Below are 25655 nucleotides of genomic sequence, written 5' to 3' on the forward strand. Positions count from 1 at the left end.
TTCTCTCTCTTCTCTGAGGGCCAATAGCCATGGAACCCCAATTGGTCCTCTCTGACCCATTCCTCCTTCTTCTGACTCATCAGCCACAGAGGAACATGCCTCCTCACTCCATGTTTCTATACTGCACTCTGTTCTGTACTCCCCTATGACAGTCCACCTCTAAAGGCACAACAGTTCCTGCATACTGTAGATTGAGTTTGAATTAATTAGTGTTTTATGGTGATTATATGCTGGGGCCACAGGCAGAGTGGTGTGTGGCAGTCCTAAGCACTAATTAACCATTAAAAACTGTCCACAGTAATGATCCCCAGCTGTAAGGGCCACAGCCAACTCATCCTGCAGATGTCCATTCACAAATAGACCCATCCATCAGCCTTCTACCACTGGTCCTCATTTACAAGTCATTCCACAGAGAGAAGCTGGCCAGGCCTGAAAGAGGGAACAGGCGGGAGGTTGGGCGCAATCTCTGCCAAAGTATTTATAGATCAGTGTGTTTGGACACACACCTGGTGGGAAGCAGTCCTCTTGGACGGGCCTCACACACCCACTTCACCTTCAGCCCGCACGGAAGTTTTCAGTCGGAACTAAGTGGGCGTGTCGCCAGGCCGTGGCGGTGCGGATGGGCAGAGGACCCTGCCAATATCAGTAATACACTCCCGCCTCCTCCCCCCTGGTTGGCAGGCATGTGCTGCGCCTTGACAACGAGCCAGTAACAACAAACAGGAGGGAAATGGAACTCTGAATTTGGAAAAGCTCTTTGATCATTTAAGTTACCTTACCTTCCTTTCTTCTTTTATTTTTTACACCAGAAGTTTATTCACCTTTCTTTTATCGCACATTAAAATGAATGACTTCCTGCGTTGTGTGTTCTGACTGCCATGGGCTGACTGGCTACTCTCAGTCCAATTGTTAGACGCTATTTGTTCTTATTTTATCCGTGAAGTGTATGCCTCAAGTTTTCCATATGTGTAGTAGAATGTGTGAGACGAGCCACGTGTGGTGTCAACCAGAGGTTGGAGGGGAAAACTGAACATTAGGTCTACGTGGCCTACTAGATCATCGGACACAACTCCAGCCATCAAGGACCACCACGGTCCTGTTTTTAATTTCCCATGGAACGTTCAACTGTATACTGTAGCAATTATTCTGCTGTTATGTCTGTCCAGGTTTAAAATAGATACAGTACTGAATGATCAAAAGATGAGGAGGAAAACTAATCAGATGCACATGAGAACATAAATGTGTTCCTCCTAGAGTGGACTGAGTGTTGCGTGCTCTGGTTTGTGTGGTTGTTTGTGTGTAGATGTTGTGTGTGTGATATGATATGTGACCTTCTTCTCCCTACCAGTGGATGCTCTGGAGGCTATGATGGTAGCTCAGCTCCATCGTACCCCCCCTTCCCTCCAGGTAGGCCTCTCCTAGAGTACAGAGAGTGGAAATTATAGAGGATTTCACATTCACATCTAGCAGTGTGTATATTACAACAAATGATCTTGACCTTTTAACTCAACAGTTCTGTGCAGAAAATAGCATAAGCAAAGATGCCTATTTGTAATACAGACATTTTCACACCCTCAACGACACTAATGGCAAGGATGTAAAGGTCAATGTGTGTGGCAGTCATGCCTCTGAAGCCATGTGTTATAATGAGACATTAGTAGGTTCCTTCAGTGGAATAACCCACACTCAGTCATTCACACTATTTCCTGCTTTCCTGCTTCCTCTGACATTTTTTCCAACTTTCATGGGACTTGGAAAATGAGGATATTTCTTTCTGAATAAAATTGGCCAAAACATCTTGAGCTGTGTGTTAGGTGTAAGAGAAGGCTCTGAGATGTTTTGCTATGTTGAAAAAATACTCAGTCTGCTAAATAATTTGAACACAACTTTGATTTGTTCCCTTTCCCTCCTACAGTGGGCTCAGCTACCTGTCCTAAATATGCTGTTTGAGTTAGATTGGCGTGTTTGTGCCTCTGTTGTGTGTCCTAAATATGCTGTTTGAAAGATCATTCATTTTGATGAAGCACTACACTCTGAAGTTACATTGTTAATTTATTGAGCTTTCATTGTTAAGTTTCCTTGCAGAAAGTTGAATAAAATCGCTCATAATAGCTGTCCTCACTGCATAATGACTTCTAGATAAGTCCTAGCAATTTTTTCAAATTTTTATTGGAAGCTGAACACTCATGTGTAGGTGTATAATAGAATTGGCTCTCATACAATCAGCTGACTGGCCTGGCTTTTGCCCCTCCTCAGGTGCGTACCCTCCTCCTCCCCCGGGTGGCGCAGCAGCCTCCTGGGCCGGGGTATTTGACAGTGTCAAGGCCTGGGAATACAATGCACGGTGGGATAGCGAGCGAGAGTGCCACAAGGAAAGAGACAGAACCAGAGAACACGGACATGAGAAAGAAAGGGAGAGGGAACACAGGCCTTCCTTCCAGGCTGTGTTCTCTGAGAAGCAGGTTTTACCTCAGTATTGGCACTAGGACTCTTTATGGAAACACCATGATAAGAATGCAATTTGAGGAGAAGGAAAGAGGACAGAATAGACAGGAGAGAAACACTGAATGCAGTCCTCTAGACTAGAGGGTTGCCAGGTGCTAGTGTTGGAGAAGTGGAGGGGAGGTGCAGGGTGGAGGCAGGGGTGTTGTACTGGATCTGGCACAGCAGTTGGAGTTGGGTAGTGGGTGGAACCCCTGGGTGTCTGCTATACAGCTGCTGCTGCCACAGGGGGCGGAATAGAGCTGGGAAAGAGAAGGAACTATTACAAAACACACAGGCTCTCTGGTGCTGAGGGGCCAGCATGGGTAGAGATGGCAAGATCACAACACATTGTCAGTGAAGTTATATTCTTTCAACCAAATGTCCCAGTGTTTTCCAGTCTGGTAGATCTGTGCAGGGTCTCTGCTGTTCTCTTCTAGATGAGCCCCGTCTGTCTTCTCTGTACTGTAGCTCTCTGCTGATGACCAGCTGATGACAAGCGCCCATGTGATCCCAGCTCCTATTTTCACACAATGTCCTACTCTACTGCCCTACAGTCTGCCAGCTAGCAAGCACATGTGCCATGCATAAACACACACCGTACACACACAGTAGGGCTGGGACGATTCCACAATTGCATTATTTCGTCCATGGCAAAAATGAAAACACAAAGCAGACTATAACTCTTTTGGTTCTCTAAAAACCTGCTGTATGTAAACTATTGTGTGCTATAGTTGTTTGTTTCCAACATTATGGCTGTTTTCCTAAAGAAGGTGCCAAGTATGACACACATACTGCCTCTTGCCTCTTACTCACGCACTCCTCCTTGTGCAGCTTATCAACCTACTCTCTCCCTCCTACACACACTATGACTAGTTATGTTCTTCTTAATCTAGTGTCTCTCTGTCTTAACACACTCCCAGAGTGTGAAGAGCCTTGGCGTGACCCTGGACAACACCCTGTCGTTCTCCGCTAACATCAAGGCGGTGACCCGATCCTGCAGGTTCATGCTCTACAACATTCGGAGAGTACGACCCTGCCTTACACAGGAAGCGGCACAGGTCCTAATCCAGGCACTTGTCATCTCCCGTCTGGATTACTGCAACTCGCTGTTGGCTGGGCTCCCTGCCTGTGCCATTAAACCCCTACAACTCATCCAGAATGCCGCAGCCCGTCTGGTGTTCAACCTTCCCAAGTTCTCTCACGTCACCCCGCTCCTCCGCACACTCCACTGGCTTCCAGTTGAAGCTCGCATCTGTTACAAGACCATGGTGCTTGCCTATGGAGCTGTGAGGGGATCGGCACCTCTGTACCTTCAGGCTCTGATCAGTCCCTACATCCAAACGAGGGCATTGCGTTCATCCACCTCTGGCCTGCTGGCTCCCCTTCCTCTGCGGAAGCATAGTTCCCGCTCAGCCCAGTCAAAAGTGTTCGCTGCTCTGGCACCCCAATGGTGGAACAAGCTCCCTCACGACGCCAGGACAGCGGAGTCACTCACCACCTTCCGGAGACATTTGAAACCCCACCTCTTTAAGGAATACCTGGGATAGGATAAAGTAATCCTTCTGCTAAATGACGTAAATGTAAATGTAAATGTTAACTCTTTGCTGCAGTGGGTCATGCTGAGGATCATATTGGGGACAGCTGTGTTCCAGGTTATATGAGGGAAGTGGGACATATGGGTAGCTGGAAAGCTGTAATGTAACCACAGGAGGAGAGGAGGAAGTCAGGGAGGGAGGGACAGCCATGTGTGTGACAGGCCCACTGGGACAGACAGACAGATCTGGCTCTGTGGTTCTGTTCTGGTCCCCATGGAGAGCTCCGGTTTACGTGTCTCTCTCCCAGGGTGTTTAGAACTCCAGGGTGTTGGGCTGTGTGCGCAATAGGGTTGAATATTTTCCCGGTATTTTACAAATGTTCCATCCCGAGGATAAATCACTTTTCTCATGGGTAACTCGGTGTGTCATTCAAAAGCATTATAAAACATATACATATGTCTGGATTTGATTAGAGCTTTGATCAGCATGAACATTCAAACCTGATGCTACCTGAGCCTAAAGAGCCATATATTAAATATATTTGATGAGCCCTAAATTAACAACATTTAATGAGCCCAAGGCCAAAAAAGCCCAAATGATTGATATCCAATACATATACAGTATCAGTAAAAAGATTGGACACACCTACTCATTCAAGGGTTTTTCTTTATTTTTACTATTTTTTACATTGTAGAATAATAGTGAAGACATCAAAACTATGAAATAACACATATGGAATCATGTAGTAACCAAAAAAGTGTTAAACAAATCAAAATATATTTTATATTTGAGATTCTTCAAAGTAACCACCCTTTGCCTTGATGACAGCTTTGCACACTCTTGGCATTCTCTCAACCAGCTTCATGAGGTATTCACCTGGAATGCATTTCAATTAACAGGTGTGCCTTCTTAAAAGTTCATTTGTGGAATTTATTTCCTTCTTAATGCATTTGAGCCAATCAGTTGTGTTGTGACAAGGTAGGGGGGGTTTACAGAAGATAGCCCTGTTTGGTAAAAGACCAAGTCCATATTATGGCAAGAACAGCTCAAATAAGCAAAGAGAAATGACAGTCCATCATTACTTTAAGACATGAAGGTCAGTCAATACAGAACATTTAAAGAACTTTGAACGTTTCTTCAAGTGTGGTCCTCTGTAGCTCAATTGGTAGAGCATGGCGCTTGTAACGCCAGGGTAGTGGGTTCGATCCCCGGGACCACCCATACGTAAAAATGTATGCACACATGACTGTAAGTCGCTTTGGATAAAAGCGTCTGCTAAATGGCTTAATATTATTATTATGTGCAGTCGCAAAAACCATCAAGCGCAATGATGAAACTGGCACTCATGAGGACCGCCACAGGAATGGAAGACCCAGAGTTACCTCTGCTGCAGAGGATAAGTTTAGAGTTACCAGCCTCAGAAATTGCAGCCCAAATAAATGCTTCACAGAGTTCAAGTCACAGACACATCTCAACATCAACTGTTCAGAGGGGACTGTGTGAATCAGGCCTTCATAGTCGAATTGCTGCAAAGAAACCACTACTAAAGGACACCAATAAGAAGAAGAGACCTACTTGGGCCAAGAAACACGAGCAATGGACATTAGACCGGTGGAAATGTGTCCTTTGGTCTGGAGTCCAAATTTGAGATTTTTGGTTCCAACCGCCGTGTGGGTGAACGGATGATCTCCTCATGTGTATTTCCCACCGTAAAGCATGGAGGAGGAGGTGTTATGGTGTGGGGGTGCTTTGCTGGTGACACTGTCTGTGATTTATTTAGAATTCAAGGCACACTTAACCAGCATGGCTACCACAGCGTTCTGCAGCGATACGCCATTCCATCTGGTTTGGGCTTAGTGGGACTATAAATTGTTTTTCAACAGGACAATGACCCAACACACCTCCAGGCTGTGTAAGGGCTATTTTACCAATAAGGAGAGTGATAGAGTGCTGCATCAGATGACAATTGCGATGGTTTGGGATGAGCCGGATGGCAGAGTGAAGGAAAAGCAGCCAACAAGTGCTCAGCATATGTGGGAACTCCTTCAAGACTGTTGGAAAAGCATTCCAGGTGAAGCTGGTTGAGAGAATGCGAAGAGTGTGCAAAGCTGTCATCAAGGCAAAGGGTGGCTATTTGAAGAATATAAAATATAAAATATATTTTGATTTGTTTAACTTTTTTTGGGTTACCACACTATTACATATGTGTTATTTCATAGTTATTTCATACAATGTAGAAAATAGTAAAAATAAAGAAAAACCCTTGAATGAGTAGGTGTGTCCAAACCTTTGACTGGTACTGTATGATATAGGCTACTGCACATTACAGACATCATAAAAACATAAAAGCCCATAGATGTAGCTAGATATATGCTCTCTTGGGTAAATAAATGAAACGAGCTCCAGTAGGCTAATCATTTTGAGTTTGAACTGTATTACTGTACTGTGTTATACTGTATTATGGTTCAAACCATGATAAAGCAGGAGAGAACATGCGATTCTGGTGCAGCACATGCGGCCTACAAAGTTACAAGTATAGGCTAGCAAATTTGATTTTAATTCTGAAATATAATAGAGCCTATTTGTATAATTAGTAGGCTGACGCATATATATATTTCATAATATTTCCCCTAATGTTATTAGCCTATCTCCTCTTTCTCTCTCTATTGTTGTTTCATTCCTTACTCGCTTTCAACAGTTAAATGAAATAAGATTTGTTGTCCTTACCTTTATTATTCTGATGACATCCTTGAATAATATAGGGCTAGAATTAGATGCAGAAGGGTTTCAGTTCTCTTCACGAAGATTGAATGGTTATGGGTCTGAATAAATAACTGCTATAGCCTACCGCCATCGTGCGTGTTCGCTCTTCTTTCAAACTACCTGTGAGTTCTATTGGCTGCTGTATTTAACATTCAGCAAAAAAGAGCTTGCGTCCCTCTTCGAATAGTCTATTGGTATAAGAAATGCTAAAAAAATTATGTCCAGCAAGCTATTCAAGTCTAGCTTTTCCTGCATGGTACTCCAAGAGCTAAGGAGCGTTTTTTTAAGGAGAGGCCAGCGGAGCATAGGTGCGTGCGTATTGCGCAAGAGACAGAGGCTATAAGTTAGAAGCTTATTATGCATAACCCATAATTAATTAGCTAAATATAAGGCTAATACTGCATTGAATGTATTACCTGAAAGAGATAGGCTAGGACATCTATATATAGGGCTATATATCAATCTAGAACAGGATTACCTATTTGAATGGAGTTGATGGAGCGAGAGAAAGACTGCGAGAGAGTGCTTGTGCGTGCACTGATTTAAAGCAACGATATTCAAGTGATAGGCTGTTTTAAAACTGGGCAGCTGAAATAAAAATATATATAATCTTGAAAAATTGAAAAAATAAATGTGACCCGCGAAAGCCAGATGGAGATGGGTAAATTAGATGCGCATTCGGTCTTTATATTAGCAAATGTAGGCCTACCTGTCACAAGAAAAAAAAGTTACCATGATGAGATGATCGTTCTACATGCATTGTGAACCGCGCTCCATACTGAGATGGGCTGTCTGTCCACACCCTGAGCGTTGATTCATCATGCAGAGGCCATAGAGAAGCCAGATTTAGCCATCGCATATAATTTAACAGTTCCATTTCGGGCCATGCTGTTCATATAAATCATTTATTATAATTTACCGGTTTCTCGCAGTTATTTATCCTGGGAAAAGGGAGTGATTTAGGGCGGTAAAACTCGATAACCGGGTTCCTGCTATTCAACCGTAGTGTGCACGCCCTTCATTCTGATCACATGGCATGATGCATATTGGGTACATGAAAGTCTGCTGATGGTATCTATTTTGAGTATGAACATTTTAGTAGTGAATTACATTTTCTGTGTGTATGTTGCTAGCAGAGTAGAGGCTCAACCTTTCTGGTGTATGGCCACCCTGGTTGTGTAGAGGTGTCAGTAACGTGTGTTCTGGTTGCATACTGCTCTTTAAAGGGATCTGCTTAGCACCACTGATACCCTCTGAGTCACAGCCTGACTGGGACAGCCCTCTCTGGGCACCAGCCTCTGGCACAACCACCAGCCAGGCATGTTTGGGAGTTAGCACCTAGGCTAACACTCTGGCTAATGCAACACAGAACAGTCCCACTCACCCCCTCCCAAAGACACCCCTTACACATTGACACTCACTGGCACATTTTTTGTAGAGTGAATTATTTTCCTTTTCATCCCTCCTTCAATCTCTCCCTTTCTGGCTGGTGCACGCAGCCCAGGCAGCTGGTTGGCCATTTGGTGAACACTTGTCCTCTGAATGTGATCTCATCTCATCCCTGTAGCTCAGTATGGAGGGGCTTGTCATCTCGCCAGCTGGCAGGGCATCACACACACACACACACACACACAGGGATTGTATTAGTGTTCTGGGTGTTATTAATGGTAACCAATATGTAAGTGACACAAACGTTCTCTTTCTGACACATGCACAGGGTTCTTCTATCTGTTCAGTGTTAATAGAGACTGAATTTAGAAACATTCTTGATCCCCAGGCTTAGAGGAACACAAAGCTCATTCTCACGCATACACTTACAATGTTTTCCTGTATTAAACCTGCACTAGGAAGCGAACACTTATTCATCCAGTTGCAGTGACTCTGTGTGAAGTGGGTATAAGTGTGTTAGTGCTAACAACTGTGGAAGACTGCAAACAGGCCCTCAGGTCTGCACTCCCACTACTAATAGAAGAACTCCCAGTGCCCAAATATTTAATGAGTCCTTCAACTCCACCGCTCACTCTCTCTCTCTCTCTCTCTCTCTCTCTCTCTCTCTCTCTCTCTCTCTCTCTCTCTCTCTCTCTCTCTCTCTCTCTCTCTCTCTCTCTCTCTCTCTCTCTCTGCTTTGGCAAGGGTGTTTTTCACGTTCCAATTGGATGAGCTCTCTATGTCAGATGGCTTTTGAGCACCATATGTGTCTATTTGTAAAGTTAATACATGTGTGTATTCTCTGCACTTTAGAAACGGATACTTTAGGAGGCTGGAGGTGCATGTCTGTTTCAGCTTCTGTCACTATGTCCTACCTGCTCTGCAGCATAAAACACCCCTCCACCGTGTGTGTGCGCGTACATGTGTGGACAAAGAGAGTGCTGAGGTTGTGAGAGGGGAGGGGGATGGTGTGAATTAGTGAATGATGGTGTGAAAGAGTGTGGCCCTGTGGGACCAGGAGTCCTCCAGTAAATAATGGAGCTGTTTGTTGAGACCAGAGGGGGGGATGGTGCTGCTTTCATCTAAAGGTCACAGGAGGACAGAGGTGGGCTTTGTGTTCACCACAGGATGCTATTAAACTAAAGCCAAACAGAGAGCCTTGTGGGTAAAGGTGCTGCTATCGTCTGGTCCCCTGGGCCAAGCATTTCTACAGAAATGACCCTGCAACACATGAGGAGAGAGAGCAAAGAAAATGGGCCAATAGAATGTTACCTGGCTTATCACATTACTTCTGCCACTCTCTAGTTTCCATTGTCCAACAAGAAGACTGTTTCAGTGATGTCCAGTGAGGAAGCAGTGTTTGTGGTTTTTGACCAGTGCGAGTTGTTGTTGCAGTGAGGTGAAGCGCCACCGGCACAGGGACTACAGGGAGAGAGGATATGAGCACCACCACCATGAGAGATCCACCCAAGAGAAATAAGAGAGACACCGAGAGAAGAGACACAGAGACAAAGAGGAGGGGAGACACACAGTCTCACGCAAGTACAACACACACACTCCTAACACATGTGTTGTATACACAGACATGTTGAGGTAGACAGTAACCAGTGTTTGTCTGTCTGTGTGTGTTAACAGTAGCAGCAGGAGGAGACATGAGAGTGAGGAGGGGGACAGCCATCGGAGACAAACACAAGAAGGCCAAGATGAGCAGAGAGGACAAGGAGCCAAGCCAGGAACTCTCCCCTAACCAGAAGAACCAATCTGAGCCCACAGAGTGACTCTGTCCCTCTCACCAGCAAATAGGAGGCCCTGTTGTGACCCTCAGGCATTCTGTTTAACCTATCAGAGACTGGACTGTAAATAATTGTTTTATGTTTACGTTGGATACAACCTGTATATTTTGACTCACCTGAGAGAGGTGTTTGCTTTGTTGAATTTAAGAGAGACGTTTGGATAAAGGAGCTGACTGGACCTCAGCTGAATAGTTTGAATTTGAGTGAGCTGTGTTAAATAATATCTTATCCCAGGTAATTTAAAGTGAACCCAAACCCCCAACCCTTGCCAAACTCTCAGACAAGTGTCCTTTTCGAATGACTTTATTGATTATTTTACCAAAGGTACCATCAGATATACTACGCAGGCCAAAGCGTGTGACAGAACCGCGTTAGATGGTCCTAGAGCAGACACATCCACGGAAACACACACAGAAACAAAGTCAGGTTTTTTTTTTTTCAAAAGTAGGAAAATCAGTAAGGCCTCCACGATGTCACCTTAATATTACTTTGAACAGATTATGAACACATTTGTACTTTATTTTTTTTTACTATACTTTTGCCAGTGGTTTGATAATTTAGCAACAGCTTCTGAAAACATCTCAACACAGACGACTACTTGGCAATGTGTCTTCAGTCCAACAGATGAAGATGATAACCACTGTCAGTACAAACGTAATAAAGCCTATATTCAAAGGCCATCAAACAAACATAGAAAGAAAGAAATATAGAAACATAGTACAATTGCTTGAATCAGTAGTTTTTTAGACAGCCAACATTTACAATAAAGAAATGTGAGTCCAATTAAATGCATACTCTAACATAGAACTAATGGAATTGGCAACTGGTGTCCCCTCCCAACCACCCACCCCCCTTATTGGATGCTTTGTCATAGAACGAGCCTCTCCACCAATCAGATTGCTCTGTACATCCCATGGGTAGGGCCACAGATCCAGCTCCTCCCAGCTCAGTGTGTCTGGGGGGTTTGGTGAAATTCCAGTCACATGGTTGGTTGGCCTCCTCTGAACTCCTGGCAAAGTCTCAGCTGTCCATCAGGAGTCAGGCTTCTAAGGTCCGCCTTCCATAGCTACATCACTAGTGTAAGCCCATCCCATACGGTAGGGCTCAGCATTGTAATCCAGTCTAAAGCTCCGTCCACATTCCTTGGTCAGTGTTGGCCCCTCCCCGTGGCTTCAGCGGGGCTACAGCAGGCTTCCGGGCCAGGACACGATGGTCAGGGTGATTCTGCCCCGCAGCTCCTTCAGTAGACGCACCAGGGCTGTGTGGGTCATCCCCCACGTACTCTTGCCATTCACCTCCAGCAGAATGTCCCCACATCTACACACACAGAGAGGGAGGGGGGTTAATGCAGGGTTTAAAAACCATAGAGATGGACTCAGTATAGTAAAGGAGGCCCAGATAGCAATGCTAGCAGTGTGTAAATACAAGACTACTGTAACGATTAGGTAAATACTGGATATAATTTCTCACCGAAAAATAGAAGATTCAGCAGACATGCAGCGATATAGGTCCTGTGTAAGACATAGGTTTAGTAGTCCGTACCGTATCCTGCCATCGTTGTATGCTGGTGTGCCCTCCACGATGGAGCGGATGAAGAAGGACTGATTGCAGTTGACCTCCTCCTGCCCCCCCACGATGCTGAAGCCCAGGCTGCCTGAGGTGCTCCGGCGCAGCACAATGTCTTTGCAGCAGTACAGGTGCCTGCAATGGACAAAAAGGGAAATTAGGAAATCTCTAGACTGCTGCCAGCATTCAAATGTGTGCCCAGCCTGTACTGTGTGCACATATGCAGCAGTGAGAATGCAGAGTCCCGTGGCAGTCTGTCAGAAAAAACAACGGCTTGGCTGTTGTCCAATGAGAATGGGGACATGACTTTTCCTCCCAGGTGAGGCAGAGCTGTGAAAATACAGTGCTGAGAAAATTATTTATTTCTTTACGTAAGAACAGTCACACCCCAGGAGAGATGGGAAGGCTTGTCTGATGAGCAAATCCCTTTAAAGTTGGCACCGTGAGCTGTTTAAAGGAGCATGAGGAGAAGGAGAGGAGGGAGGGGGACATGGGATGGAGAGTGTCAGAGTGACCACTGTCTGAGACTGGGATGTGATGAAGAGGATGAGCGAGAGACGGTGAAGGCCATGGAGAGAAGGCCAGACGCTGTGTACACTAGTGTCTATTCATCATTCTGTCATCACCCTCCATTTCCACATCCACTGTCCCATATTGGCCTTGTAATGTAGCCTGTTACCTCTTTAGGTCTCTCTGTACCCTCCCATAGCTGTTGGCTAGTGCTTTTCATTAAGGGCCTTCACTCAAGTAGGAAGCCAACACCTAACTATGTTCATTAGCTCATTAAGTACATTGGTCTGTCAAAAGGGGCTTAAAAATATGCCAAACAGTGGCTATTGGTGTCTGGCCAACAGTATGGATAAGACTGAGTTCTAAACCTTGGAGTGTAGTGTATATAATTAGCATTCCTCCTCTCCTCCTCTCCCATCTGGCCCTGTCAAAGCCTGAGCTAGTCAGGACAGAGGGGAGGAGAGACTGATATAGGAGAAGAGAACATTTGTGCATTTTACATTTTAGTAATTTAGCAGACACTCTTATCCAGAGCGATGTACAGTTAGTACATTCATCTTATGATAGCTAGGTGAGACAACCACATATCACAGTCATAGTAAATTTTTCCTCAATAAAGAAGTTATCAGCAAAGACGGTGCTAGTAGGAAAAGACAAGTGCAAGGCTTCTGAGATGTGACTGAGATGTCGAATAAGAAGGCTGGCTGGAGGGGTACTGCTTCTCACCTGGGCAGCTGCAACCATGACACCCACAGTGGGGAGTAGTCGTCGGTGTGTGGCAGCGTGGCAAGGCTCTGCTTGGTGCTGTCGGTGGGCGAGGGTGAGAGGCAAGGTGGCGAGGGGCAATCTGGCTGACTCTCCTCCGGAGGCCTCATCTCTAGCACCTTGAGCACCACGGGGGAGGTGGTGTTCTTCAGGTTGGCCACAGCCTCACCCCGCGTCACACCCGTCAGGTCCAGCCCATTAACGTTCAGCAGGATGTCACCTGCAGGCAGAGGGGAGGACAGAACACAGCACCGCTCAGCACAGTGTTGTTGCCCTGACCACTGTTTGATTCTGATGCCTTTCAAAAGCAAAAGTTCCCAGGGACTTGTCTCGTCTGCCTATTGAATATTCAATCCCCTCTCGCAGGAACACAAAGCAGTGGGACCAAATAACTTCCAGATAATCAAGGTGGGCTTAGACAGTACTGTACACATAGCACTGCACTGCATCACACTGCACAGCCAGCTGCCATCTGGAGTGGAGGCTCGCTCAAAGGACAACATCCACCCCCTTTGATTAGGATGCACTATGCAGATACACACACACTAGGGTACAATATGGATAATTATTATGTAGACAGCTGTATTCACAAACATATGCATGTTACTGATACACACAGGAATGCACAGGAATACACACTCAGAATTATGCCTAGGGGAATAACACTAAATATCATACACACATCCTCACTCTCCTCACACACACACACACACACACACACACACACACACACACACACACACACACACACACACACACACACACACACACACACACACACACACACACACACACACACACACACACACACACACACACACACACACACACACACACACACACAGATGTAGGGGATTGTGTGTTCAGATGGACAGACAAGTGGTACACCCAGGTCTGGTCTCTCTGTACTGTGGTTATCTGAGGCGGATCCCTAAAATGAGCAGTTGGTTCTGGGTTTAAATGCCTCCACTGCCCTTTGATGTTTGGCCCGGCACAGAGAGCTCCCTCGGATGTTCTAACGTCACACCCAGACACCCAAACACGCATACATACACCTATACTCTCACACACTGCAGTATATAGCCGTAACAGGCCTACCACAAGTGTATCCAATTATTTTGTTTGTGTTTGGTCTATTTCAGAGCTGACTGATTTTGTATAATGAGCTGATAAAGTGCAGCCTGTCATTTCCTCTGGAAGCTACTTAATACAATCTGAGTGTGGTGTGTGTGTGTGTCAGTGGTTGTGTGTGTTGGTGGGTGTATGTGTGTTATACTTAATTTGGCGAGCCCTGAACAGTAACACCACCCCTGCGTTTCCTGTTGGATAAATAACCTTGGTAATGAAACACAAGTCTGAGTGTTTATCTCAATCACCCTGTCTGTTCTACACAAGGGACATGTCACAAACACAAATTAAGCCTGTCTGCAGTACCAGCTCTGGCATCATGGAGACCAGCAGGGACTGCATGGAACAGAGAAACTATCCATTTTGGAGCAATTCAGGTAAATATGAGCTAAATTCCCTGCCAGAACATTGGATTTGATTTACTGTATGACTGAGTGAGAGTGAAAGAGAGAGAGAGAGAGAGAGTGTGAGTGTGTATAATTGTATGAGTGTGTGGGACTGTGTGAGTGTGTGTGAGACTGTGATGTATAAGGTTTATCATCAGGCTGGTACCTTTGCGGATGGATCCCTCCTGTCCCACCACTCCGTTGGGATCCACGTTAGTGACGTAGACAGGGAGGTCCCAGCCGCGGGAGGACATGCCCCCTGCCACTGTCATCCCCAGGGAATCATGGGGCTCCTTGGACAGCGTCACCGTCTTCTCATAACATGCCGGCTTCTCACATGAGTCCTGCAGAGGGGACACGACAGAGGGGAGGGGTGCAATGTGAGAAATGTGTTGAATTAAGGGTTACACTGTAATAGATGTGTGTTCGCGATAGAGTGTTTCTCATGTTGTTTGTTTGCGTCCTATGTGTTTTCTTGTGTTTTGTGTGAGAATTAGTGTGTAAGGCTAAGTATGTGATATTCATTATGGTTTGGAATATTTGTGGTTTGTGGAAGTGAGAGAGTGTATGTACTGTAGAAAGAGTGTGTATCTGTCCTGTGGTGTTTGTGTGTGTGTGTGCGTGTGTATGTGTGTGAGAGTCAAAGGGCGTAGAGTAGTGTGAGTAAAACGTGGACACATTGGGGTTGATGTGATGTGGCCTGTGCTGCTTCCCTAATGTGCTGCACTCACACATTTCTGACCCTCAGTCACATGGCATGACCAACCCAGGACACCACACTAACCACAGCTGTCACAAGCACTGACCAGTACTGCACACTGCAGGGGTGTGTGAGTGTGCATGTTGTACAGTAAATAATAATATGCCATTTAGCAGACGCTTTTATCCAAAGCGACTTACAGTCATGCGTGCATACATTTTTGTGTATGGGTGGTCCCGGGGATCGAACCCACTACCCTGGCGTTACAAGCACCGTGCTCTACCAGCTGAGCTACAGAGAACCACCCATGGGTGTATGATGTAAGTATGTGTCTGTGTTTGTGTGTGTGTATCTGTAATTGTATCTCTGTGCATGTGCCTGTGTTCAAATTAAATGAGTGTACGGTCCTGTTTTTCTTCCAGTAAAACTAAGATTGCTGACGGCCATGGAGTTCCTTCCTAGTCTTGGCTTGGTTTCCTTCCAACAGACAAAAACATAGCCACTAGAAGCCAACTTCATTAAGACCAATATTAAAACACAATATGAAGCCAACTTCATTATGGGGGCAGTGCAGTTAAAAACATGATTTCCAGTTTTTAAAAATTATATTTCCACACTTTGAGGTCGAAATAACACTCTGAAATTGTGAAAACGATGATGATGCCCTTTTTGTGTAATAGCTGAGGCACGTTCAACAAGGGGAATAGTTCACAAACATCTGCAGTGATACGCCATCCCATCTGATTTGCGCTTAGTGGGACTATCATTTGTTTTTCAGCAGGACAATGACCCAACACACCTCCAGGCTGTGTAAGGGATATTTGACCAAGAACGAGAGTGATGGAGTGCTGCATCAGATGACCTAGCCTCCACAATCACCCGACCTCAACCAAATTGAGATGGTTTGGGATGAGTCGGACCCGCAGAGTGAAGGAAAATCAGCCAACAAGTGCTCAGCATATGTGGGAACTCCTTCAAGACCGTTGGAAAAGCATTCCAGGTGAAGCTGGTTGAGGGAATGCCAAGAGTGTGCAAAGCTGTCATCAAGGCAAAGGGTGGCTACTTTGAAGAATACTTGGTTTAACACTTTTTTGGTTACTACATGATTCCATATGTGTTATTTCATAGTTTTGATGTCTTCACTATTATTCTACCATGTAGAAAATAGTAAAAATAAAGAAAAGCCCTTGAATGAGTAGGTGTGTCCAAACTTTTGACTGGTACTGTATATCCACAAAAAACTGCCCACACCCAACTCTTACCCTCCTCACACACCAATAACTCCACCCACACACAGCCACGAGCACATACAGCACTCAACCCTCACACGGAAACACACCCCAACAACTCCACCCACGCACAGCCACGAGCACATACAGCACCCAACCTTCACACTCCTCACACTGACACCCACACACAGCCGCGAGAACCTACACCCAGATTCAGCAAGACAGGAACTCTCTCTTGGAAAAGTGCACTCCTGCTTTGCAGGGTATCGCTGAGCAGTGATTTTTAATTGAAGTAAATGTTTTTTGAATGAGCAGTGATTGAGCAGTGATTGTTAATTGAAGTAAATCCATTTTTTGAATGAGCAGTGATTGAGCAGTGATTGTTAATTGAAGTAAATGTTTTTTGAATGAGCAGTGATTGTTATTGAAGCAAATTAGTTTTGGAATAAGTAGTGAGTATGTTTCAAAATTGTATATTCGTGTAGCTCAGTTGGTAGAGCATGGCGCTTGCAACGCCAGGGTTGTGGGTTCGATTCCCACGGGGGGCCAGTATGAAAAATGTATGCACTCACTAACTGTAAGTCGCTCTGAATAAGAGTGTCTGCTAAATGACAATATACATATAAACAAAAACATTCTGTCAGTTCTTTTTTTGTTCTCTATGCAATTTCATTCTGGAATAAAGTTACTCTATTACATTCTATTTCATTCATCTAAACCATTAAAAGTGCTATTTCTTTAAAAAATGGACACCAGAACAATTTTCTCATTGTGCAACAACAATTATTTTATTGTTTCGAGCCGGTCCATTATATTGTCCCTCTTCTGGACAGCCTGGTTAAGTAGGGCGACTCTGTTGTCTGCAGGATCAGGGACTGGCTCGATGTTACATGCCTGTGCCACAACATAGTCCTCATCCAAGTCCTCTGTTATGCCCTCATGGATGAGGACCATGTTGTGGAGGACACAGGCACTGTCGATGACATCTGGGATCTTCTCCAGCAGCAGCATGTCATGATGTTGGAGCCTCCTCCACTTGCACTTTAAGAGGCCAAAGGATCTCTCGATTTGGACTAGGATGGAGCTGTGAATCGCGTTGAATCGCTTGTGCTCGTCCACTAGGTGACCATTGTCGCTGAATGGGACAATAAGTTCTAGGCTTAGGGGATAAAAGGTTGGGAATCTAGGTGAGCCTTCAGGTCGCTGGTCCTGTACACCCTGCATCATGCACAGAACCAGCGTTGTCCGCGAAGTTGGCTGTCGCACACAGCTTGCAGCTGGAAGCTGGGCTGGCCTTTTCGGTTAATGTAGGCATCCCGATGTTCGGAGGGCCCCCTGATGGTAATGTGGGTGCCATCTATGCACCCAATCACACCAGGGAACCCTCTGATCCCCTGGACCCAGCCTCCAGAACTGGAATCTGGGTGTTGGCCACTTGATGTAGGTGGGCATCAGCTGGTTCTGGCAATCTACTATTTGGAGCAGTTGGTGGTGCAAATTGCCTTTGCTTAAGCAAAATTGGATTTTATTCATCTTAGAGTTTTGAACTGCCTTGATGTATTGTTCGTTATAGGCTACATTGTACTTTTTTACATTGTACTTTAACATTTTAACATTTGAATTATTTGCCCTTTGTGCAACTGTCGATAGAGAAGGAGCCTTGTAAATAATATGCTTAATGTACATAAATAACCATTTGATTGATTATATCAGCTATTAGGCTGCACCCCAGCCGTCTGGTTGGTTGACTGTACACCCCACCCACCCAGCTGTCTGGTTGGTCAACTAACTAAGAGGCTAGGGTTCATCATTGGGGATTTTTGTGACACTTAACTTTATTTAGGCTAGTTTAATCAAAACACAGAGATCATCTACACATGCAAATTAACTGAAAGGTTTCTCGGCTCATCCTAAAATGAATCCGAAAGGCAAAGTCGTTGTACCGAGGGATGACTTCCTCCACATAACCCTCGACTCTTCCAATCGGCTGCTCACTTATTCTTGTCAATACACACACTAAAATAAACTCAGCAAAAAAAGAAACGTCCTCCCACTGTCAACTGCATTTATTTTCAGCAAACTTAACATGTGTAAATATTTGTATGAACATAAGATTCAACAACTAAGACATAAACTGAACAAGTTCCACAGGCATGTGACTAACAGAAATGGAATAATGTGTCCCTGAACAAAGGGGGGGGGGGGGTCAAAATAAAAAGTTACAGTCAGTATCTGGTGGCCTATTGCGGACAGTCTGAGCACTGATGGAGGGATTGTGCATTCCTGGTGTAACTCGGGCAGTTATTGTTGCCATCCTGTACCTGTCCCGCAGGTGTGATGTTCGGATGTACCGATCCTGTGCAGGTGTTGTTACACGTGGTCTGCCACTGCGAGGACGATCAGCTGTCTGTCCTGTCTCCCTGTAGCGCTGTCTTAGGCGTCTCACTATACGGACATTGCAATTTATTGCCCTGGCCATATCTGCAGTCCTCATGCCTCCTTGCAGCATGCCTAAGGCACGTTCACGCAGATGAGCAGCGACCCTGGGCATCTTTCTTTTGGTGTTTTTCAGAGTCAGTAGAAAGGCCTCTTTAGCGTCCTAAGTTTTCATAACTGTGACCTTAATTGACTACAGTCTGTAAGCTGTTGGTGTCTTAACGACCGTGCCACAGGTGCATGTAATTAATTGTTTATGGTTCATTGAACAAGCATGGGAAACAATGTTTAACGAAGAAGTTTAATGAAGATCTGTGAAGTTATTTAGATTTTTATGAATTATCTTTGAAAGACAGGGTCCTGAAAAAGGGACGTTTCTTTTTTTGCTGAGTTTAGGTAGCCAATATGTGACATCAGTATCAGGGTCTAAAGAGTCATCGATTATTGCAGCTAAAATCAACATTTTACGTGGTCTATCCATTGTTTTACCAGAAAGAGTAGCTAAAACTAACGGAATGGAATGTTTGTCTTAAAAAAACTTTTAACAAACTCTGTTGAAAACAAACATAGTTTGCCACGAGCGTTCGCAAACAGAAGCCTTGTTGCACGCACCTCTGTTTGAAAAAAGATTTCTGGAATTTCAGCCTGTTCAGGTGGGATGGAACTTTTGTCCCACATCATGCTGTCACAATGTGATGTGATTATAATAGACTGTTCATCTGGGCAAGGGGGTGGGCTCTAGACCATCCTATCAGCCAAACAAGGCTTGTATGTATATATCTTCAAATTTGTTTCCTAACGCCCACATGATCAGACTAAGCATTTCAAGGGCCAAAGAAGGCTCAGGGAAATAAATTATTAACAATATAGACTGAGTGTACAAAACATTAGGAACACCTTCCTAATATTCAGTTTCACCCCCGATTGCCCTCAGAACAGCCTCAATTCACCGGGGCATGGACTCTACAAGGTGTTGAAAACGTTCCATGTTGACTCCAATGCTTCCCACAGTTGTGTCAAGTTGGCTGGATGTCCTTTGGATGGTGGACCATTCTTGATACACACGGGAAACTGTTAAGTGTGAAAACTCCAGCAGCGTTGCAGTTCTTGACACACTCAAACTGGTGCGCCTGGCACCTACTACCATACCCTGTTCAAAGGCACTTAAATCTTTTGTCTTGCACATTCACCCTCTGAATGGCACACATACACAATCCATGTCTCATTCCTTAACCTGTCTCCTCCCCTTTACAGTGAGGGAAAAAAGTACTTGATCCCCTGCTGATTTTGTACGTTTGACCACTGACAAAGACATGATCAGTCTATAATTGTAATGGTAGGTTTATTTGAACAGTGAGAGACAGAATAACAACAAAAAAATCCAGAAAACGCATGTCAAAAATGTTATAAATTGATTTGCATTTTAATGAGGGAAATAAGTATTTGACCCCTCTACAAAACATGACTTAGTACTTGGTGGCAAAACCCTTGTTGGCAATCACAGAGGTCAGACGTTTCTTGTAGTTGGCCACCAGGTTTGCACACATCTCAGGAGGGATTTTGTTCCACTCCTCTTTGCAGATCTTCTCCAAGTCATTAAGGTTTCGAGGCTGACGTTTGGCAACTCGAACCTTCAGCTCCCTCCACAGATTTTCTATGGGATTAAGGTCTGGAGACTGGCTAGGCCACTCCAGGACCTTAATGTGCTTCTTTTTGAGCCACTCCTTTGTTGCCTTGGCCGTGTGTTTTGGGTCATTGTCATGCTGGAATACCCATCCACGACCCATTTTCAATGCCCTGGTTGAGGGAAGGAGGTTCTCACCCAAGATTTGATGGTACATGGCGCCGTCCATCATCCCTTTGATGCAGTGAAGTTGTCCTGTCCCCTTAGCAGAAAAACACCCCCAAAGCATAATGTTTCCACCTCCATGTTTGACGGTGGGGATGGTGTTCTTGGGGTCATAGGCAGCATTCCTCCTCCTCCAAACACGGCGAGTTGAGTTGATGCCAAAGAGCTCAATTTTGGTCTCATCTGACCACAACACTTTCACCCAGTTCTCCTCTGAATCATTCAGGTGTTCATTGGCAAACTTCAGACGGCCCTGTATATGTGCTTTCTTGAACAGGGGGACCTTGCGGGCGCTGCAGGATTTCAGTCCTTCACAGCGTAGTGTGTTACCAATTGTTTTCTTGGTGACTATGGTCCCAGCTGCCTTGAGATCATTGACAAGATCCTCCCGTGTAGTTCTGGGCTGATTCCTCACCGTTCTCATGATCATTGCAACTCCACGAGGTGAGATCTTGCATGGAGCCTCAGGCTGAGGAGATTGACAGTTCTTTTGTGTTTCTTCCATTTGCGAATAATCGCACCAACTGTTGTCACCTTCTCACCAAGCTGCTTGGCGATGGTCTTGTAGCCCATTCCAGCCTTGTGTAGGTCTACAATCTTGTCCCTGACATCCTTGGAGAGCTCTTTGGTCTTGGCCATGGTGGAGAGTTTGGAATCTGATTGATTGATTGCTTCTGTGGACAGGTGTCTTTTATACAGGTAACAAGCTGAGATTAGGAGGAATCTCAGCTCGTTACCTGTATAAAAGACACCTGGGAGCCAGAAATCTTTCTGATTGAGAGGGGGTCAAATACTTATTTCCCTCATTAAAATGCAAATCAATTTATAACATTTTTGACATGCATTGTTCTGGATTGTTTTGTTGTTATTCTGTCTCTCACTGTTCAAATAAACCTACCATTAAAATTATAGACTGATCATTTCTTTGTCAGTGGGCAAACGTACAAAATCAGCAGGGGATCAATTACTTTTTTCCCTCACTGTATCTACACTGATTGAAGTGGATTTAACAGGTGACATCAATAAGGGATCATAGCTTCACCTGGATTCACCTGGTCAGGCTATGTCATGGAAAGAGCAGGTGTTCCTAATGTTTTGTACACTCAGTGTATTTTGGAGTTATTTTCATTAAACGAACACACACAGTAATTTATTAGACAAACAGTGATGACTTAAAAATAAAATTACAAAGACTGCATGGGGGCTTTAAGACCAATATTAAAACACAATATAAAGGCCTGGTTAGATTTAGTCTAAATATGATCCTGCTGGAGGTGGCTTGCCTTATCTCAGAACAATAATACATTGTTATTGTTACTGCCTGCTATCTCTGCAGGGTTCTTTCTATTACAGCCTCATTCTCTCTCTACTAGCTTTGATGCCAATGACTTTATCTGAAGAATACAGTACCACTCCGACGTCACACATTCTCCACTTTTAACAATGTGTCTGCGAGAATTAGCACCTCAAATAGAGAAAGTGAGAAAAAAGCGAGACCAGAGCTGTGATGTTGATCATTATCAGAACAAGGGAATTCGTCAGCTCCAATAATGAGCTGGAGAAAATCCTGTTTAAGCGTGGAGGTGTGTGGTGGGGGGGGGGGTGGGGTGGGGGTGCAAATCCTGTAGGGTGGCGCCGATGTTTTCTTCATGGATAATAGGCTCAGAGAGAGAGAGAGAGGCGGCTGCTCTGGACCAGCGCACATGGCTCTCTGAGAGGAGCGGAACACTTTGGCACAGCCAGGGATGACACGCTCCTCTTTGATGGAGGAATAGTACGGCTCAGGATCATTTTCAAATACAGTTGAAGTCGGAAGTTTACATACACTTAGGTTGAAGTCATTACAATTCATTTTCAACCACTCCACAAATTTCTTGTTAACAAACTATAGTTTTGGCAAGTCGGTTAGGACATCTACTTTGTGCATGACGACACAAGTAATTTTTCCAACAATTGTTTACAGACAGATTATTTCACTTATAATTCACTGTATCACAATTCCAGTCTTTCAGAAGTTTACATACACTAAGTTGACTGTGCCTTTAAACAGCTTGGAAAATTCCAGAAAATGATGTCATGGCTTTAGAAGCTTCTGATAGGCTAATTGACATCATTTGAGTCAATTGGAGGTGTGCCTGTGGATGTATTTCAAGGCCTACCTTCAAACTCAGTTCCTCTTTGCTTGACATCATGGGAAAATCAAAAGAAATCAGCCAAGACCTCAGAAAAAAAATTGTAGACCTCCACAAGTCTGGTTCATTCTTGGGAGCAATTTCCAAATGCCTGAAGGTACCACGTTCATCTGTACAAACAATAGTACGCAAGTATAAACACCATGGGACCACGCAGCCGTCATATTGCTCAGGAAGGAGACGCATTCTGTCTCCTAGAGATGAACGTACTTTGGTGCGAAAAGTGCAAATCAATCCCAGAACAACAGCAAAGGACCTTGTGAAGATGCTGGAGGAAAAAGGTACAAAAGTATCCTACGAGTCCTATATCGACATAACCTGAAAGGCCGCTCAGCAAGGAAGAAGCCACTGCTCCAAAACCGCCATAAAAAAGCCAGATTACGGTTTGCAACTGCACATGGGGACAAAGATCGTACTTTTTGGAGAAATGTCCTCTGGTCTGATGAAACAAAAATGGAGCTGTTGGCAATAATGACCATTGTTATGTTTGGAGGAAAAAGGGGAAAGCTTGCAAGCCGAAGAACCCCATTCCAACTGTGAAGCACGGGGGTGGCAGCATCATGCTGTGGGCGTGCTTTGCTGCAGGAGGGACTGGTGCACTTCACAAAATAGATGGCATCATGAGGAAGGAAAATGATGTGGATATATTGAAGCAACCTCTCAAGACATCAGTCAGGAAGTTAAAGCTTGGTCGCAAATGGGTCTTCCAAATGGACAATGACCCCAAGCATACTTCCAAAGTTGTGGCAAAATGGCTTAAGGACAACAAAGTCAAGGTATTGGAGTGGCCATCACAAAGCCCTGACTTCAATCCTATAGAACATTTGTGGGCAGAACTGAAAAGGCGTGTGCGAGCAAGGAGGCCTACAAACCTGACTCAGTTACACCAGCTCTGACAGGAGGAATGGGCCAAGATTCACCCAAGTTATTGTGGGAAGCTTATGGAAGGCTAGCCGAAACATTTGACCCAAGTTAAACAATTTAAAGGAAATGCTACCAAATACTAATTGAGCGTATGTAAACTTCTGACTCACTGGGAATGTGATGAAATAAATAAAAGCTGAAATAAATCATTCTCTCTACTATTATTCTGACATTTCACATTCTTAAAATAAAGTGGTGATCCTAACTGACCTAAGACAGGGAATTTTTACTAGGATTAAATGTCAGGAATTGTGAAAAACTGAGTTTAAATGTATTTGGCTAAGGTGTATATAAACTTCCGACTTCAGTTGTAAAAGGGAATGTTTAACATGAGAAGAAGAGGCAGGAAAACAAAGGGCTCTATTCAATCTGTGTTGCTGAAGCATTACAGATTGCGCAATATAAATGTTAAGGTAATTTCCGATTGAGCCGACATATGCAGCGTTTCCCGTGAATGCAGTCTCCGCTAATGCGGGAACATTGCCTTTACATTTCAATCACGTTGTAACGCTGAACATCCGCAATACGGATTGAATAGAGCCCAATGTCTGGGGTTTTCATGTGTGTGTGCAACTTGAAGAAAAGCTCTTCAAAGCTATGTCTGTGTTTTTGTGTTTGTTTGTGTGTGTGCATATGCTTGTGCGTGCGTCATGCGTTTTATGTATTGCTAACCAGTAGCGTATGCTCCATGTCCACTGGGGAGTATGGAGGGGGGCCGTCCATGCCCCATGGAGCCTCCTGCAGGATGTCAGGCGTGGGCAAACAGATCTGACGAGACACTATGAAGTGGACCCGCTCCTCACTCGCCTACAGGAGACAAAAAGACAAACACAACCAAGCTCAGAACCAGACAGACACACACAGCAATTAAAAAAGAATGACAAACTCAAAACAGTCACTTTTTAGAAGAATATTATGGTTGAACCCCATAAATAAACACTGAACACAGCTTCACTGAAGTTGATCCAGATATCCAAACAAGCACTTAATAAAAACAACTTTCACTGCCACATAACTAGAGTCAGACACAGAAACTATAACAGCTCCAACAGGCCCATCTTGCTCATCCCAGATGCTGTGTTGAGGGTATGTATGTATGAGTATGAGGGGCAGTTCCATGATAACGGAATTAGACTTTGACTCCGTTTTTTCACTTTAAAATGTATGACAAACAAAAACCATTGATTTCAAAGTTTAACAAACCATATAACTCTATGCTCAAGGACTACTTTCAACAATTTAGACTGTAACATTTACATAAATTAATTTTGTGGAAGAACTGTGCAGAAGCAAACTTTGGTAACGGAATTATGGTAAATTCTCTCTCAGGTTTTTATGCGACCATGTCTGCAGAAAGAATGTGGTGTAAGCTATGACATGGCACACTGAGTTTGAAAAAATGTATTTTGGTTGTTTTACGACAGTAAGTGAAGTGGATTTACACCCGGTAATGGAATTTCAGTAAAGGAATGACATCCCTGATCTATACAACACATAAATGCATCATTATGGATATGAATGTCATTCTCCTCATGTTTCACAAGTTTGGACATCACAGCAGAGCAAAGTAGAGTACAGTGCAGTACAATACAGCACAGCAGGGCAGAGTAGGGTAGAGTTCAGTACAGTGCAGTAGAGTACAGTATAGTCCAGTACAGTACAGTACAGTACAGTTCAGTATATACTGTACTCTACTGTACTGTATTATACTATAATATACTTTTCTTTACTGTACTGTACTGTATTGTACTGTACTGTACTACAGTATTGTATTGGACTGTACTCTACTGTGCTCTACTCACTTTACAGTACTGTACCCTCTGTACTCAGTACTCTATTGTACTGTATTGTACTGTATTGTACTGTACTCTACTATGCTCTACTCACTGTACTGTACTCTACTGTACTGTACTGTGTTATCCAGACTTGTGAAACATACGTCTATGATAGGTTCAGATTTGGTCCAG

The 25655-nt window shown here is 44.3% G+C and overlaps 1 protein-coding gene across 1 annotated transcript in view; it reads right to left on the bottom strand.

The window, feature by feature from the left end:
* Positions 1 to 10290: 10290 nt before the first annotated feature.
* LOC311117122 (E3 ubiquitin-protein ligase LNX-like) overlaps positions 10291 to 25655 on the bottom strand; it is a 29833-nt gene continuing 14468 nt past the window's right edge. The window contains exons 5-9 of the mRNA XM_084192110.1: positions 24361 to 24495; positions 14525 to 14702; positions 12806 to 13064; positions 11546 to 11704; positions 10291 to 11320 (exon numbers count right to left, since the gene is read on the bottom strand). Coding sequence (XP_084048236.1) covers positions 11185 to 11320; positions 11546 to 11704; positions 12806 to 13064; positions 14525 to 14702; positions 24361 to 24495 — 867 coding nt within the window. The 3' untranslated portion in view covers positions 10291 to 11184. The remainder of the gene's footprint in view (positions 11321 to 11545; positions 11705 to 12805; positions 13065 to 14524; positions 14703 to 24360; positions 24496 to 25655) is intronic.

The sequence above is a fragment of the Coregonus lavaretus genome, assembly GCF_964263955.1.
Source record: "Coregonus lavaretus genome assembly, contig: HAP1_SCAFFOLD_2733, whole genome shotgun sequence".
In the NCBI taxonomy this organism is placed as follows: Eukaryota; Metazoa; Chordata; class Actinopteri; order Salmoniformes; family Salmonidae; genus Coregonus; species Coregonus lavaretus.